Source organism: Octopus bimaculoides, chromosome 4, assembly GCF_046866305.1.
Source record: "Octopus bimaculoides isolate indiv1 chromosome 4, ASM4686630v1, whole genome shotgun sequence".
NCBI lineage: Eukaryota > Metazoa > Mollusca > Cephalopoda > Octopoda > Octopodidae > Octopus > Octopus bimaculoides.
Genome location: NC_142931.1, coordinates 18,843,591 through 18,863,132, shown reverse-complemented (window position 1 = coordinate 18,863,132; position 19,542 = coordinate 18,843,591). Strand labels below are relative to the sequence as shown.

General features: G+C 33.7%; 1 protein-coding gene across 50 annotated transcripts in view; it reads right to left on the bottom strand.

Annotated features, from left to right (window-relative positions):
- LOC106881370 (kinesin-like protein KIF13A) overlaps nt 1–19,542 on the bottom strand; it is a 692,738-nt gene that overhangs the window by 75,451 nt on the left and 597,745 nt on the right. For all 50 annotated transcript variants that reach the window (XM_089350407.1, XM_089350417.1, XM_089350419.1 and 47 more), the window contains 4 exons: nt 13,668–13,838; nt 11,784–11,938; nt 10,510–10,642; nt 2,876–3,119 (listed from right to left, as the gene is read on the bottom strand). In XM_089350407.1, the coding sequence (XP_089206533.1) occupies nt 2,876–3,119; nt 10,510–10,642; nt 11,784–11,938; nt 13,668–13,838 (703 nt within the window). The remainder of the gene's footprint in view (nt 1–2,875; nt 3,120–10,509; nt 10,643–11,783; nt 11,939–13,667; nt 13,839–19,542) is intronic.

The following is a 19,542-nucleotide window of genomic DNA, read 5'->3' as shown; positions in this document are numbered from 1 at the left end:
AACTAATCAATCGTTTTTTTAATGTGTTGGTTAAACAAGCATTCAGTTGTCTGTTTGTCAAAATTCCTTTGTTGCCATTCACATAAGAACGGGTACTAATTTTCAGTAAGTTAATAAGGCTGATACTTCAAGAAATTAACAGAAATACCAAATGACATTACACATTCAATTCTGTCAATATGGCTTTAAACTGATGCACTAACTTCACTGATAATTTTATAGGGAAGGATACAAAGATAGTATTATATTGATTATTTCTCACCAGTCATTGGCACAAATATTGATCAATGATACTGATATGAAGAAGACATCTATATCTGTAATTAACATAATTAAAATGTATTGATAGGTTTATTTCTAACATTAATTAAACATTTAGACATTTGAAACATTGAGTGCCAGTAGTATTCATATTGATAGCGGCAACATTTTAATTTGCATGATAAGTGAAAGTCGCAGTTTGGCAATTCTTTTGATATTATTTTAATACGGAGATTTTGTCTAAACAATTAGCTACCTAATGAGTAATGAATCTAGTAAAATGGCTGAAGCCAATACTTATATCTGAAATGTGATGTATCAGATTAAATCCATACTAATAATCTATATCATTGTCCAAAGCTAATATCTGAGAAGGAATGAATATTTAACTTGAAGATTTTTATCATCAAATTACTTTAATTGACATAAAGCAGGGAATCAACATTATGAGAGAGATTATCAAATATAGGACAACAATTAACCTTTTAATATTAACATTCATATTTAAATTAAAATCTCAATTAAAATCTCATTATAACATGAATAATAATATGAGATTATTTCAGTTGCACAACAACACAATATATCGTAGACATGGCTGTCTGGTTATGATGTTCACTTTGCAACTTGGCAACCATGTGGTTTTGAGTTCAGTTCCACAATGTGACACTATGGGCTGGTGGCATCTGTCAATGCTTTGAGTGTGAAATTGGTAGATGGAGATTGCAAGGAAGCTTTCCCTGTGTGTGTGTGTGTTTTTATGTCCATTTATAATAAAAACAAGTTTCACATTAATCTGAACGGTTACTCTATATTTTTGTAGAGCATAAATTTATTATTCTAAGACAAGAATATTATCGACAGTGACTTTGAAGTTTTGGCTAGCTAAGAAATTATCGGACTGCAACCGTTAAACATATATATTTATATGCATACATACACACCACAAATACAGGTACATCAAATACCATATAACATAAATTCTTGCTTTATTAAAATTATCTCCACCTCTAGAGGATGTATCATAATCATGAAATGATCAGCTCATTTCTGTGTATGTGTGTGTGAGTGTGCGTGTGTGCGTGTGTGTGTGTGTGTGTGTGTGTGTGTGTTAGTGTTAATTTGGCAGGTCACTGTTTGACTAAAAAATGCTGTCTTCTTTCTCCAGTGAAAAGATGTTCTGTGGGGCAAGACATTTCACTAATGGGGGGAAAATACCAAACTTGGAAAAACAAAGGTTGGAAACAGGAAGGGCATCTTGCCCTGGAAAACCTGTCTCAATAAATTTTTGTCTAATTATTACCAGTTTGGAAAAAAATGGACAAAAAAACAATGGTGGAGGTGATGATTATATTGAAGATTAATTGACGCAATTAAGCAATCTATTTGTTAAAAATATAATCACAAATGAGTTAAAAGTAAATTTGGACTAACATAATACAAACAGTTTTATAAAATTATTCCATCCACTTACACTGACATTATAGACCAAAACAAAGAAAACCATGATTTGACTTACTGCTTTTCTTAGAAGTCATAGATCAGAATTAATGATGCTTAGGTGTGAAGTCTCATTTCTATTTAATCTCAAAAATACTTAAGGATACTTTGTTGGTTTGTTCCAGTTATACAACCTCAAGACATTGGAAACCTTTCACAACGACACACAGTGTTGAATTATTCATGAGAGAATGTTCGGTTTAATGCTTGGCTAAACTAAATCTTACACTTGATGTATGATTTAGTTAGGTGAAACTAAAGTGTATTAAACACATAATTACACTTCATCATACAGATAAAATATCAAAGGGAAAAATCTCATTGAAATGAACAGTAAGCAGAATTTATTTATAAAACTTGAGAAAGTAGTTGGATTTCACATTAGATGCATGTATAAATGAAGACTGTATTTATTTATTGTCTTTTTGTAAAGAGATATGGCTATGTGGTAAGAAGTCTGCATCCCAACCACATGTGTCCGGGTTCAGTCCCACTGTGTGGCACCTTGGGCAAGTATCTTTTGCTATAGCCTCGGGCTGATCAAAAACTTGTTAGTGGATTTAGTAGACAGAAACTGAAAGAAGCCAGTCGTGTATATATAAACATTAATATATATATATATATATATATATATATATTAATATCTATTTTTATGTTCAGTTATAATAAAAACAATTTTACATTAATCTGATAGGTTACTGGATACTTCTGTAGAATATAAATTTACTATTCTTATACAAGAATGTTGTTGACAGTGACTTTGAAGTTTTGGCTGGCTAAGCCATTGTTGAACTGTTTAATAATGATAATAATAATAATAATAATAACAATAATAATGTGTGTGTCTGTGTGTGCATGTCTTTGCGTCTGTATTTATCTTCCATCACCATTTGACAACTGGTGTTGGTGTATTTACATTTCTGTAACTTAGTGTTCTGGCAAAAGAGACTGAGTTCCAAGCTTAAAAGTATAAAAAAAAGTACTGGGGTTGATTCATTTGACTAAAATTCTTCAAGGTGGTGCCCCTAATGACTAAAACAAGTAAAAGGTAAAAGATAAAGACAACAACACTGAAAGTGAAGAATTCTAATTGAGATAAAAAAAATATGGTTACCTTGTTTGTTAATAAGCTTCTGAAACTGTTCAGCAAGGTAAGCCTTGCGTCGCATTAGAGCATCAGACCAACGCTCTCCAAGTAAATTGAGGTCTTCTTCTTGGTAGCTATCTAAGCCTTTTTGTAGCTTAGAGCGGACACAAATACATCCAATCGAAATAGAGACAATAGATTCGCAGATCAGTGGTAAGGTTCCAGAATTGGCCACTGGTTTTACACGAACCATCACACGTCTGGAGTGACCCTGTACAAAGAGAACAACAGATGATTCCCTTAAAAAATTAAATAAAACTAATTTCTTAAAAAAAAAAAAAAATCATTTCTTCAATCTTTGACCATCCTGTATGGATTCTTTAACTCTTTTGTTACCATATTTCTCTTGAAATACACTACTTTAGTTTCAATAAATTTTGAAAATAATGAAGAATTAATTAAAAAATAATTTTGTCATTATCAAAATGGGTTTTGGAACATTAATTAATATGGTAATGTGAAAGAGTAAGAAATCCCTTTCAGTCATGAATGACCATAAGATTGCATCTAGAAAGTTATCCTCTGAGGTACAAGTCTGGGCAAGGTTGTTTATGGAAAATCAGCAGTCACCCATGCATACCAGCCTCCCCTCTCTGAGGAAAGGCAAAGACTGATACAGTTTGGCACCAGTGACGTCGCAACTCATTTCTACAGCTGAGTGAACTGGACTAATGTGAAACAAAATGTCTTGCTCAACAACACAACACACAGCCTGGTCCAGGAATTGAACTCACTACCTCATGATTGTGAACCCAATGCTCTAACCACTGAGCCATGCACCTTCACTATTTCAAAACAGAAAGTTTGCATCATTGAACCTGGAATGGTCTCAGGTGGGTTGGTACCAAAAGGTTTAAATAATTTGTATTCTATAATCTCGTTATCAGAGTACAAAAAATGCTGGATCATCGTTACTATTCATCCTTTCAGTGTTGTTAAAATAAGTACCAGTGAAATATTGAGGTCGATGGTATTGATTTACCCCCTCCCCTCAAAATTTCTGGCTGTATGCCTAAATCAGAAACCATTATCAATGGGTTTCAATGAATTTCAGACATTTCTTTATTGACATATAATTTCCTAACACACATAAATCCTTGATTACATATTCATATTTTCTTCAGAAATATTTTTGTTTCAAAATTTGCTTATTAGGTTGTGACATAATAAATCATTTTTCTTAAGTTTATAATTGTAATACTAAAAGCTGAAATAACAAGCTTTATATTAAAACCAGAAAATAACTGTACGATGTTTTCATCAGCCATCTAAACACCAATAAAAGAAGTAATATTGTCCAAACTCCTCTATAATTGAAATGTGTATGAAACTTTCTGTGAGGAAGTTGTTTGTGAAATTATCAAGGAAATTGCGAAATTCACTTCCAATCCAATAATGATTTGCAAAACATTTCATTGGCCCAGTGCCACAGAAATATTTTGCAGAAAGTTCCATGAAATTATATCTAGCAACTAGCTGGGAGAGTAAGTCATCCATAAAAGTAGCTATGTAGAGTATATTGTGGCCTAAATTCATTCTTCTAGCCAAAGTGTCTACAAAATAACTAGCTTGAAGTTGAAAAGGTATTGTTTACAATCTCTCTCTCTCTCTCTCTCTCTCTCTCTCTCTCTCTCTCTCTCTATATATATATATATATATATATATATATATATATATATATATATATATATATATTACATTCAAATTTTTGCTGTAAATTAAATTGTAAATATTTTTGAATTCAATGAAAACAAAAGAAATGAAATAGCCATATTGAAAAGAACAGTAATCGAAATTTAGGAAAAAAGAAACAAAACAAAAAAAGTAGTTGGATATCTAAAATACAGGATAAAATTACAGCTAATTACTAATCAATATTTAATACTTTCAAAACAACACTGAAATTAGATAGGTAATTGAAATAAGCTGAATACAATATTTTTTTGAAAAAATGTTTAAGTTTAAACATAGCTGACAGCATTTCTCTGATAAATAAGTATCCAGAAATACTGTCCAACATTCTGGAACATACATTAGAATTTAATTTTTTTAAAGGATCTAAAATAAAACAAGAAGTAGATCTACTCTCTGTCCCTTGTTCTCTATTTCACTAGTTTTTGGAAAAGTGAAATTTCTTTGTTGGTGCAAAATTGAATTTATTAAAGTATCTCATAAACATAGCCCATAAACAGAATAATTGTATTGAAATTGCTTACGGACACAACAACTAGAATATATATTGAAATCAAATTAGCCAGGCTACTGAACAGGAACTATAAGAATTCAATCAAATAATTCTCAATTGATACCATATTCAGTGAATCCTAGAAATAGAATTTCAGCTATAAACAGTATTTTTAGTAAGTTCTAATTTATATAGTAAGGTACAATATTTCCGTTTCAAATAAATCAGTGCTGTGTGTGTTTTATAAACCAGTGTAGGTATGAAGAAGAATACAGAAGAGTAAAGGTTAGTATATAATGTAGTGAAGTTAAGAATTTACTCATAGTGCTAATAATGTCTAAAATACTGCTGCAACAAATAAAATAGAATAATAAAGAAAATAAATCTGAAAATATTTTGTATCTGAGACATTAACAAACTGATTATGGATATCAAACTTAGAAATTCTTTCACAATTTAACAAAATACTGGCTGCTATAAACAGTTTGAGAAAAGCAATGTTTATCAAATGGTTAAAAATAATTTTATTATCAAGTGTTCAACTTCCATTATAATGTTCTTAGTAAAAAGTAATATTACAAAAATTTATATGAAAAACTGCTTTAACTCTTTTGATACCGATTGCCTAAGACCACCTTTGGTTCTATGACACCAACTTTATGTTTTAAGGCGATTTACATTAAAACCACCCATCAAAACTTCATGTTAATTAATGTTCCAAACACCAAATTAATGATAAACTTATTTTACCAAATTCTTCCTCATTTTCGAAATTAATTGAAACAAAGATAGTATGTTTTAACAGAGATATTGGTCTCAAATTTTGGCACAAGGCCAGCAATTTCAGGGGTGAGGGAGGAAGTATGTTGATTACATCAACTCCAGTGTTCTACTGGTACTTATTTTATTGCACCTGAAAGGGATTAAAGGCAAAGTCGATCTCAGTGGAATTTGAACTCAGAATGTAACGACGGATAAAATACTGCTAAGCATTTTGCCTGGCATGCTAACAACTCTGCCAGCTCACCGCCTTAAAGTGTGTTTTAACAGAAATATAAGAAGAAAATGGTTAAAGAAGTGTTCAATGTAATAGGATTTATGTGGCCATGGTTCTGGTAGATTAGTTCTTGTTATTTTTTCATTCAGTGTCATCACACTTTCCATAATCCTATTTATAGGATACACAAAAACAGTACTTATTGGTAAGTTACTTCACATAAATATTCTTATTCTGCAAGATAATTTATGTCTATTTGGCATGGATCTTAAATTTGGTATAAAACTGAAATAAAATACATAAATAACTAAAAATATTAATAATCCTTCAGACCAACCAATTCTAAGCATGATTATAAATCCAGTCATTACTGAGAGTGGTTATATGATTTTTCAGTTTCATGACTTAAATTTTATTTAGCAACCACTTAGAAAAATGAAAATGAAGGTTTGCTTAAAACTCACTTATTTCTACATTATTCCACCAAATGTTAATAATTTCAATCATTAAATATTTGCTGTGAGAATATATATCTTTCATTTTACACGTACAAAACAATCTTTTGTTACGTTTCGCTACATACAAACACTACAGGATTTTTTCCATTAAAAAATAATTGAAATTCTGCTAAATTCAGTTATATAAACATTGCAGCAGTGTTTGTAACAGTAACTATTACATTAGAGGTTGGAAAAAAACAAGTTGAATTTGAATTGTATTAAAAATGAAAACTTTTTGTTGATGGATTGAACGATTTCTCAGCACCATACATTAGCAACACAAGAACCACTGAATGCAATAGAGAACTCATATAGATCATCATCATCATCATCTTTTAATGTCCGTTTTCCATGCTGGCATGGGTTGGGCAGTTTGACTGAGGACTGGCAAGCCAGGAGGCTGCACCAGTTTCCAATCTGTTCTGGCAAGGTTTCTACAACTGGATGCTCTTCCTAATGCCAACAACTCTGAGAGTGTAGTGGGTGTCTTTTACCTGCCACTGGCATGAGGGCTAGTCAGGCGGCACTGGCAACGATCATGCTTGAATGGTGTTTTTTACGTGCCACCGCCATGAGAGCCAGTGAGGCAGCACTGGCATCGACCACACTTGAATGGTGCAATATACATATATGTATGTATATATATAATACACACACACACACACATATATATATATATATATATATATATATATATAAAAAAACATCATCATTGTCATCTTTTAATGTCTGTTTTGCATGTTGGCATGGGTTGGCAAGTTTGACAGGAGCTGGCAAACTAGAGATCTGCACCAGGATTCAATTGTCTGTTTGGCATTGTTTCTATGCCTAGATGCTTTTCCTAATGCCAACCACTTTACATAGTGTGCTGGGTGCTTTTTACAGGACACCAGCACCAGTGCCTTATATGTGGCATCAGTACAGGTGCTTTTTACAGGACACCAGCACCAGTGCCTTATATGTAGCACCAGCACAGGTGTTATATATATTTTTATGCACACATAACTTAATGTAACAGCCAAAACTAAAACTCTGAAAATGAACTTTGAATATTTGAAGTATAAATTTGAAACTATTTACATCAATACTTTTGGTATTCTAATTAACTTGCCCAATCTTTTATCGGGAATAAAATTTAGGTGAAATTTTCATTTCATTAATTTCAAGTTTAAGGAATAATCTATCACAATGTGACATTTCCTGTTTAAGCTGAAATCTTTTCAACAAAATACTGAATTCCTCTCACTAGTTCTTCGAGAATTCTGAATATTTTAATGGGACATTTAAGCCATAACATCATTTTATGCAATTCAGTCTAGTTTTTTTTTTTCACTTCAAATCAACACCAGTGTCAAGTAGGAGGATAGAAAAAATAAAGTAACAAGAATAGACATATGAAGACTACATATTCATATGTAGATTTTATAACATTTTAGTGAACCATTGATACTAAATACTCTTGCATCTCTCTAGCTTTATATATTCTAGCTTTTACTAGACAAATCTTTCTGAATATAACATTAACATTATATAAACATGATATACATGGAAACAAAAATGATGAAGGACAGTGACATGATAAAATGCACCCAGTGTATACTGTAAAGTGGTTAGCAATAGAAAAGACATCCAGATCTATGAACATGATATGTAAAGAAACAAAGATTGGCCATTTTCACTGTGGTGTGTGTATCAGAGAGCAAATGTCTGCACCATTTAACAAGATGCTGTACTGGAATAGACTCATCCAACCCAGGCAAAAAGGAAAGAACGGATGTAAAACAATGATGATGACAATGATTTTTAATTCAAAGATGTCAATGAAGCAAATTCTAATGATAACACTATGAACCAACTTCTATTCTTATATGGCTGTGTGGTTAAGAAGTTGGCTTTGCAAACTTGTAGTGTTGGGTTCAGTTCCCTGGGCTGACCAATATCTTTGGAGTGAATTTGGTCAATGGAAACTACGTGGAAGAAAGCTTGTGTGTATGTGCATTTTTGTTTGTCCTCCCACCCACTTGACACCTGGTGTTGGTTTATTTACATCCCATTAACTTAGCAGATCTGCAAAACTACCAGACTTAAAAAATAAGTACTGGGGTTAATCTGTTTGACTAAAACCTTCAAAGCAATGCCCCAGCAAGGCCACACTCCAATGACAGAAACAAGTAAAAAATAAAACATATATACAACCATCACCCTGCTCCAAAAAAAAAAAAGGTCTTGTAACGTAAATCAACAAGAACTAATTTAAATTACTTGTTATTAATCAGTTATATTTCATTAACAACTTCATTAAGAATACATAATCAGTATCACTCAGTCTCTTGTTTTAATAACAAACTGAAAAAGTGTCATGTTTTAATTCCCACCTCCTATTAAATGCCGAGAGCTACAGGGTTTGAAACCTCTATCATTACATCTTGTTAATTCCTTACAATGATATAGTAAATATACCACCTTCCTAATGTGAAACCTCTCACTGTTTCTTCTATTTTAGAGTCTTTCAAGCTGTCTCTTGCACTCATGTAACATTAATCTATCAATGTTTTTGGTTTCATTAATATTTGATCACAATGTAATATTATATATTCTTTTGATTAGGCAGTAAGCCAATTGTTTGAAAGAGGAAGATATAATCAATTGAATCAAGTCCACTACAATACGTATATTTATTTCATATACTGACATTTTATAAGAGAGAAATGTTGTGGCTGGTAAGATTTGAACTTGAAAAGGTGCAGGGTTGAAGTTGACGACTTTAACCCTTTAGCAATCAGATTATTCTGTCCAATGTAATGCTCATTTATTCGTTGTTTTGAATTTATCATGAATTATCTTGTAGATTCAAGAGTTTGGTGATGTGATTCATTATTTTTAAAATGACATTGCAGGCTAGGTGAGAGAGGTCAGATCTAGCCAGCTTGAACATAAAACAAGTAGAATATTTGGGCCAAATATGGCTGGCTGAAGCACTAAAGGATTAAAGGAATTCAGTTTGGTGCTCCATTTTTTTCTGCTAGCTCACTGTCAGTAAAAGGTATACTCTTTTACTTGGTTCAGTCATTTGACTGTGGCCATGCTGGAGCACTGCCTTTAGTCAAGCAAATCGACCCTAGGACTTATTCTTTTCTAAGCCTAGTACTTATTCTATCAGCCTCTTTTGCCAAACCGCTAAGTTATGGGGATGTAAACACACCAGCATCGGTTGTCAAGCGATGTTGGGGGGGGGGACAAGCACAGACACACACACACATACATATATATATATATATATACATATATACGACGGGCTTCTTTCAGTTTCCGTCTACCAAATCCACTCACAAGGCTTTGGTCGGCCTGAGGCTATAGTAGAAGACACTTGCCCAAGGTGCCATGCAGCGGGACTGAACCCGGAACCATGTGGTTCGTAAGCAAGCTACTTACCACCCAGCTACTCCTTCGCCAAAATAACTACAAATGTAACAGGAAAAATCTGTTACATTACTAGACAATGGCATGGCTGTGTGATTCAAGAACTTGGTTTGCAACCACCTTGTTTTGGATTCAATCTCATTGTGTGGCATCTTGAGCAAGAGTCTTCTACTATAGCACAGGACCAATCAATGTCTTGTGTGGATTTGTTTGACAGAAACTGTGTGGAAACCCATCGTGTATGTGTATGTGTGTGTGTCTGCATCTTTGTCCTCCACTGTCGCTTGACAACCAATGCCAGTCTGTTTCTGTCCCCAATACCTTAGCAGTTTGGCAAGAGTGACTGTTAAATTAAGTACCAGACTTAAAAATAAATACTAAGTAATAAGTATTTGTCTGGTCCATGTATAAACATGGAGATAACAGAAACATGGAAAACATGGAGATAACAGAAACAAATAAACAAATGAAATTTATAACAAAATGCAAGTTGTTTTACCTGTCGAAGTTGAAAGACTCCAGCAGAAGGCACTTCTGGCTTCGGCACAACTTCAACTGGAGTATATTCTCCCTGTTCATTAAGTTCATGAACTTCAACCCAGAATTCAATTTTTCGCATTACCTCATTCCACCTATTCATTAAAAAAACAAAAACAAAGAACAATTGAATATATAAACAAACACCATCATTGCATCTTTCCACTCTTTTTTGTTTTTGTTATTTTGAATGAAAGATTGAATAATAATATATAAGGTCTATGCCAACATAAAATCAGGTATGGAACAACAAGGAAGCAATACTGGGAAGAAACTAATAAATTTTAGTTCAATAATTTATATTGAAAAAAGAAAAAAAAAATTCATATCGGTTTTCACTTATAGAATAAAATCTACTGATTATAAAGGATACATTTGAATATGTTAATTCATTCAAAGTTTTTTTTATGTAAGTTACATCCATACGGATGCATAGACCAGTACATTTTGTGAAATAAAAAATACTGGAAAAAGTTTGTTTACTAATGAATGTGAAACAATAATATGAGAGAATATTAAAAATATTGATTAAAACATTTATGTCTGAACAGAGTTTGAAACAATGCAGTCCAAGTTTATGAAATTCTGGAAATATTGCAGAATATCATTCAATGTTAGTCACCATATTGTGTGTTGATTGCCAACAATGTTGATAAGAAGGATTTATTTAGAAATAAGTATTGACTAGAAAATAGTCAACAGATGATGTTAGATGAAAGAATCTATTGAATATTTAGTGTTTAGTAGGTAAAAATTGATTTCTGCATAAGACACCAAAACAGGAATATAGCCGAATCAGATAGAATAAATAAAAGATATATATATTTTATTTGTTCTGGACTGAAGAAAAACAAAATCAATTCTGGTCATATATGAACTTGAGAATATAGTGAAAAGTTACAGCAACATAAGTAAGGTAGTCCCAGGGCATTACTGTCCAGAGTCCTGAGACTCATAGGGGATGGTTACCTGATTTCTGTGACATAAGTGACCAAGATCATAACATTTCCATAAAAGAGACATGAGCCTGTTGCAGGGCCACCAATTTACAGCTTAGCAGGCTAGAGCAACATGAAATGAAATGTTTCATTCAAAAATACAATGCAGTCCCCAGTCCAGGAATTGAAACCACAATCTTGTGATCATGAGGGCAACACCTCAATCACTAGGACACATGCCTTCACCTTTACTTTTTTACAACAACATAGATAGTAAATAACTGGTGTTACAACTTACCTGTCTAATAAAGAACGAGATCTAGCTTGCCTGTTATCAGGATCCCAGGTATTATTGTTGCTGAAGCCAGGACTTCGATGGCCCCAAACCTCAATGGAAAGGGCTCCTTCGGAGGCATGTTCAATGAATTCTTCAGTCACACAAACTTTAAAGTCCTAGAAACAAAATAGAAATAATAATTAAATATCTTTTCACATAGATACAAATATGTATCTCATATGAATAAATATGAATATATATATATATCCAGAGATTTTTCGAAGTGGAATCAATATCTGAAACACTCATGATAATTATTCTACAGACAGAATAGTATGATAATAAACCTAATACTATAATACAGCTAGTCCACCTCTTTGTGACATCACCACCACCTTTTACTTTAGAAATTATTATGTAAGCTTAAATGATATGAATTTTAATTAGGCTATTAAAAGGTTTCAAATTAAAAAAAATTAAACTAAACAAGAACTGTATACTAATTATTCAATTTGGAGTACGTTTATCTGTTTTCCTAGCAACATATCACCCGAACTCTCAGTTTTATGTCTAATTTTCAACAAAAGACAATGTTTTCAAATTTATTATTTTTACTTAAAAATTTCAAAATATAAAAAAAATACAATAAGTCATTTAAATTTATTATGGAAAAATTTGAATAATGTTACACAGAATGTTTTCTTTTATTGTCAATTATGAGACAAAAATACTGGGAAGCAGGATGTGATTAGAAGAGTGAGGTAGAGGTGGATGTATGGTGCTTAAAGAATTCTGCATTAATGTTTTGTTGGAAGATAGGGGTGGGAATGGATTTTCAGAGAGTTGCTGTTCGCAAAAGGATTGGATGTAATATGTGCAATGGAGCTTAAAAAACATAAATGTAACAATGGAAATAAGAAACAGAAAGCTAAGTACATGAAGAGGAACAAACCGATGTTTGTAAAAGTCCACTGTTACAGTAGAGAAAGAGAGAGAGACAGAGAGAAGATGAGAATATACAATGACTGGGTCAGAATCAGGAAATATAGAAAGAGATTACTGATCAGAAAAATTACTTTCTTTTGAATATAGTCATGAATGTCAGTAATGGTTGCATTATCCCAGATAGGAAACCAATACAAGATGTAATCCACAAGAGTTGTGTTCAAACAATTGTTTGACTTAATCCTACTCAGTAAAAGGCCTTGCTGATACTGAGAAATAACAGTCTTGGTTTCACCTTAGCTTTCCTTGGATATGAGCCTGCCATACATTAGGCACCAGTGGACATCACACACTAAGTCACCTACAGTTCTAATATATTACAACTCCTGATTCAAGAAATCAAGTTCATGGCTCAGCACAAAATTAAATCAATGTGTGGTAATCTAAGACATAGTGCATCATTAATTTAAAACAATGTGAAGAAATAAGCATTACATTTGATGGAATAATCCGAATGCCAAAAGGTTAAGATATGGATTTGATACAAAATCTATCAAGGAAGCTGTAGTGTTCTAAATCAGGGGTTTTCAAACTGTGGTCTGCGGACAAGACAGGGGGTCCGTGGACAGCAAATACTTTTTATGGGCAATTTGATTTTATATATGTTTTTTAATCAAAATCTTTTAATTGACAATAAACCTATTTGTTAAATACTGTTAGATAAATAAATGTAAAAATATGTTATTTTAAGCAAATATTTATGTATCCATTTCATAAGCGTTTATAAAGGAGTCCCTAAGGTAAAGCCTGAAATATAAAGGGGTCCGCAAGTCAAATAGTTTGAAAACCCCTGTTCTAAATGAATTTGAAAACTGTTCCATTGGGGTTTGTGATATGATAATATGAAAGACAATACAAATGAAAAAAAAAAAAAATTCATAATAATCCTACATAAATTACCTTAGTATGGGAGAAAGTTACTGTTGCACCGTCTTCTCGATCAGGATCACAGTATTCTGGGTTTACCAAAGGAGCTACAACGATTGGTTCCAATTGACCCCAAAAAGAATATTGACAAAAGACAAAGTTCGAAAGAGCTGCTGGAAGTCCTCGTGCTTCTCGAATAGATATCTATAAAAAGAAGAAATAATTGTTTAATTACTGGCAATAATGGTACACACGGAATGCTTAAAAAGCTGCAACACTGGACATCTTAAAGATCATGTTCTGAAACCAATATCATATTGCATCCTAATACAAAACACCTTATTACCTTTGTCGTTTATCTTTCATGTTAAACTCTCTGTGATCAAATATTGCTACCAGTTCTAATTAATGACTGAATTAATCACTTCTATTAGACAACTAATTATGCAGTAAACACGGAAATAAATACTTTAATTTTCAGAATGACCAAAGCATTAATAGCTAAAAGAAATAACAATAAATGCTATAAGATGTATGTTTAAAAATCAATGCTTGAAATACTGGTTTCAAATTTTGATCCAAAGCCAGAAATTTTTAGGGAGGGGTTAAGTCAGTTACATTGACCCCAGTGCTTAATGGGTCCTTATTTTATCAACCTTGAAAGGATGAAAGGCAAAGTTGACTTTGGCAGAATTTGAACTCAGACTAATGAAAATGTCACCGAGCATTTTGCTCAGCATGCTAATGATTTTGCTAGCTTTCTACCTTTCCTTGGATGAGATCGCTGTTTTGCATATTTGAAATATTAGCATGGAATTATAAGTAATTGGATGCAGTTAACTGAGTGAAGACCACAAATTCCTTATAACTTCCTTTATAAACCCTGAAGGATTTAAGATGAAGTCAATACCAATAATTATAATAATAATAATAATGATAATAATAATAATCCTTTCTACTAAGGGCACAAGGTCTAAAATTTTGGGGGAGAGAATAGTTGATTATATTGACTCCAGTACATAACTGGTACTAATTTCATTGACTCCAAAAGGATGGAAGGCAAAGTTGACCTTGGTGGAATTTGAACACAGAATGTAGTGATGGGCAAAATACCACTAAGTAATTTGTCCAGCATGCTAATGATTCTGACAGCTCACCGCCTTAATAATAATAATTCTGCTACTTCTCCTCCCCAAGCTTTCAGTCATAGGTTACGGGGACGTAAACACACCAGCATCGGTTGTCAAGCGATGTTGGGAGGGACAAACACAGACACACCAACATATACACACACACACACACATATATATATATATACAATGGGCTTCTTTCAGTTTCCGTCTACCAAATCCACTCACAAGGCTTTGGTCGGCCAGAGGCTATAGTAGAAGACACTTGCCCAAGATTCCACACAGTGGGACTGAACCTGGAACCATGTGGTTCGTAAGCAAGCTACTTACCACACAGTCACTCCTATGTCTATATAATAATAATAATAATGATAAAATTATCAGGAGGGTCTTAAGCACTTGAAAGACTACTGAAAGCTTGGGGACACCTAAGGTTACCGGAATCCATATAAGGGGGTAAGGTGATTACACTGACCCCAGTGTTCAATTGATACTTATTTTAACGATCCCGAAAGAATGAAAGTCAAAGCTGACCATGGCAGAATTTGAAGTGAGAACATACAGATGGGCAAAATGTTGTTGGCCATTTTGTCCAGCATGCTAACAGCTCTGCCAGCTTTTCACCTTGCAGCAGAAGACCAGCAATTCTGAGGAGAGGAAGAGTGTTGGTCAATAACACTGATCATGACAGTATGTGACTGGCACTTTATTCTACTGACTGTGGAGGGATGAAAGCAAGCTAAAGAGATGGATGATTTGCCACAAGGCACTTTTGTCCAACACTCAAACAATTCAGCTGTTTCCCTCTTCTTCTTCAACTTCTTTTTCCAGCACTGCCACCACCAGTACTATCACCACCACAAAAAAAAAAAAAAAAAAAATTTAAGTAGGAGCGGCTGTGTGGTAAGTAGCTTGCTTACGAACCACATGGTTCCCGGTTCAGTCCTTCTGCGTGGCACCTTGGGCAAGTGTCTTCTACTATAGCCTCAGGCCGACCAAAGCCTTGTGAGTGGATTTGGTAGACGGAAACTGAAAGAAGCCAGTCGTGTATATATATATATATATATATATATATATATATATATATATATATATATATATATATATATATATATATATATATATGTATGTATGTATATATATATATATATATATATATATATGTATGTATGTGTGTGTATATGTTTGTGTGTCTGTGTTTGTCCCCCCAACATCGCTTGACAACCAATGCTGGTGTGTTTACGTCCCCGTAACTTAGTGCTTCAGCAAGAAGAGAGCCCGCTACAATAAGTACTAGGCTTACAAAGAATAAGTCCTGGGGTCGATTTGCTCGGCTAAAGGCGGTGCTCCAGCATGGCCATAGTCAAATGACTGAAACAAGTAAAAGAGTAATAAAAGAGTAAACTTTGGCTCAGTGACACAAAAAAGGTTGTAGTCAACAGATTTCCAGTTCTGGTCATTATTTTAGCCCCCCACCCCCACCCAGCCACCTCACCAACCAAGAAGACACCAGTAGGACTTAACTTAGAAATGTAAAGGTCCATCATTAACAATGATAATGGATTAATTTAGTCCACCATTCTACCGATTCTGCCATAGTAATAAATATAAATTTTCTTTATTTCCCATAAATAGGCACAAAACATTAAACTACAATGGAAGCTAATTCTAATGACTGCACCAACACAACTAGATACAAGCGTTAGACAACAATGCAATCAGAATAATAATGAAATAGAATACTATTTCATTGTATATATATATAAATATATATATACACACATATACATAAACATACCATGCACACACACACACTTGTATAGTCATACATACACATTTTACAATATATATGTTTGCATATACACACACTCTGTACTATATGTGTATGTATACACACATATATATATATACACATATAAATACACATATACATAAACACACATACATATATACATATACACACATATATACATACACACACACACACATACATAAGCATACTATGCACATGTGCATGCACACACACACACTTTTTACAATATATATGTTTGCATATACACACGCTCTACTATATATGTGTTTGTGTGTATACACACACACACACACATATACACACATATACATAAACACACATACATATATACGTATACACACGTATATACATACACACATATATACATATACACACACACATATACAAATATATAAAAGAAATATAACAATGCTATTCACTTATGAAGTGCGGAAGAACTACAAACATAGAAACATATAGCACCGTTCTATTCTCCGAGATTGATAGTTAAAAGACAAAAAAAAAAAAAACCATTTCTTTTTCTGAGTCAGTCACTATCAGTAGCCAGGTGCTTTTGTTACATGCAACTAAACCAGGTAACCAACAGAAGATTGTCTCCCAAAGAGCTACTACAGCAAACACTGAAATGTATCGCTTTTCCCTCCGTTGGTGGCTTCCTTGGCTAAGAGACTGAATAGTGTTAACAGAGAGAAAATGGAAAAAAGAGAATTCGCAACAGTGTAATGCCACATGTGGTTGCCTGGGAAACGTCAACATCAAAAGATGGAACGATAAAAAACAATGCTACGGTGTTTGCTGAATTAGGCGAATTTATCAAATATTTAGATAGGATAATCTTTTAGGAAATGCTCAAGCACATTTATGATAAATTACTATAGCAAAAGAAGGATTCCATATATGTGTTTGTATATGCAATTATGAGTGTGTGTGTATATATATATACACACACATACACATACACACATGCATATATACATACACATATATATGCCCGCTCACACACACATAATACATATGCATGTGTGTGTCTGTATACATCTGTCCATTTATATAATATACACATATATATATAAACATATATATAGAATACATAATATACATCTGTCTATCTATATAAATTACTATGGCAAAAGAAAGATTATATATATGTGTATGTGTATGTATATATGCGCGGACATGTATGTATGTGTGTATATATACACACACATAATACATATGCCTGGTGTAGTCTTCTACCTGGCTGGCTCCTGTCAAACCATCCAACTCATGCCAGCACGGAAGGCGGATGTTAAATGACGATGATGATGATGATTATATATATACATACATATATATTAATGTTTCACTTAGGCACTGTGATACTAATAGCCTGGTGGTAGAAACAGAAAGAAGGATAGAGAGACACTTTTATGCAGTTACCCCACTTGCTAGAAACAGCAGCCAAATCTCCCTTGAATTAAAGGAAGGATACATTGTGTAATGTGGCCTTGGCTGCACACTGCCCGAAAAAACAAAAAACAAGGTGTGTGTGTCTGTATATGTATAGGAGTGGGGGTGGGGTGCAGAAGGATTTTAGCTTGACCACCTAAATAGGGCTACTCAATCAGGGCTATCTCTCTGGCTACACCACAGCAACATGCACGTGTACATGTGTGTGTACAGGTTAATAATTATTTGCATTTTGAAAACCTCCAAAATCCAGAACTGTATTGTGTTAGAGAAAAACCCTTGTTAATAAGAGACTGTATAATATATATTTAAAACTACCTTGAAAGTATATTAATAAGCTGTATTTGTAATTATAAATAGAGCCATGCTCAAGTTGTTTCATTTTATAGATGCAAATATATATATAACAAGTTAAAATCCAAACTAATCCAAGATTCAAAAGACTCAGAAAATTTTTCAGAAAAAGATCATCAATCTGTGTGTGTGTGTGTGTGTGTGTGTGTGTGTGTGTGTGTAATAAAGACGATGGGAAAAAAAATTGTAAAATCACCCATGGGATTTGAACACTGTGTTAGCAACAAGGCAGACAGCTGTGCTAACCACTACACCGTACATCAAAGTGATATCACAACTTTGGCTACTCAAATTAGAAGACTTTCATAGCTTAAATTACCATATCAGGTCAAGTATGGAAGCAGGTGCCTTTACACCACATCACTGCATTCACCATTTGTTGGTAATGGCTTGGGTCATCCTGGGAAACCCTCTAAGCAACGTCCCAAATAGTTACCATCTTTGTGAAATATTTCCTCATCTTATGTGACCATGAGGCTGACCAATACATGCTGTCATCTCAGCTGGATCCTCAGATAAGAGAACACAGTATGTAGGATCATCATCATCATTTAACACCTACTTTCCATGCTGGCATGGGTTGGACGGTTTGACTGACAACTGATAAGCCAGGAAGCTGCACCAGGCCCCAATCTGATTTGGCAGAGTTTCTACAGCTGAATGCCCTTCCTAACGTCAACCACTCTAAGAGTGTGGTGGGTGCTTTTTACGTACCACCAGCATGGGTGCCAGTCAGGCGGCACTGACACTGGTGACACTTGAATGCTTCTTTATGTGCCAATCAGGTAGCACTGGTATCAGCCAAGCTTGAATGGTGCTTTTTAGGCGCCATCAACATGTGTGCCAGTTAGGCAGCACTGGCATCAGCCACACTTAAATGGTGCTTTTTATATGCCACTGTCATGGGTACCAATCCAGATTGGAAAATTGACCAAACAGTCTGAGTTGACACTTCTGAATCATTACAAGAAACAGAACACATCTCAGTTTCTGAGTATTGGCCATTGGTTGGATATGAAATCTGACCAATGGAAGGCCATAATCCTACAAAGCATCCTGGTACAGAAGGAGAAGGAGTAAATAATGAACTTTTGCTGAGGCAAAGTGTAGACAGAAATTTTATTTTGGTGATTATGCAATTAGAATTAGAATGAAGTGTGGC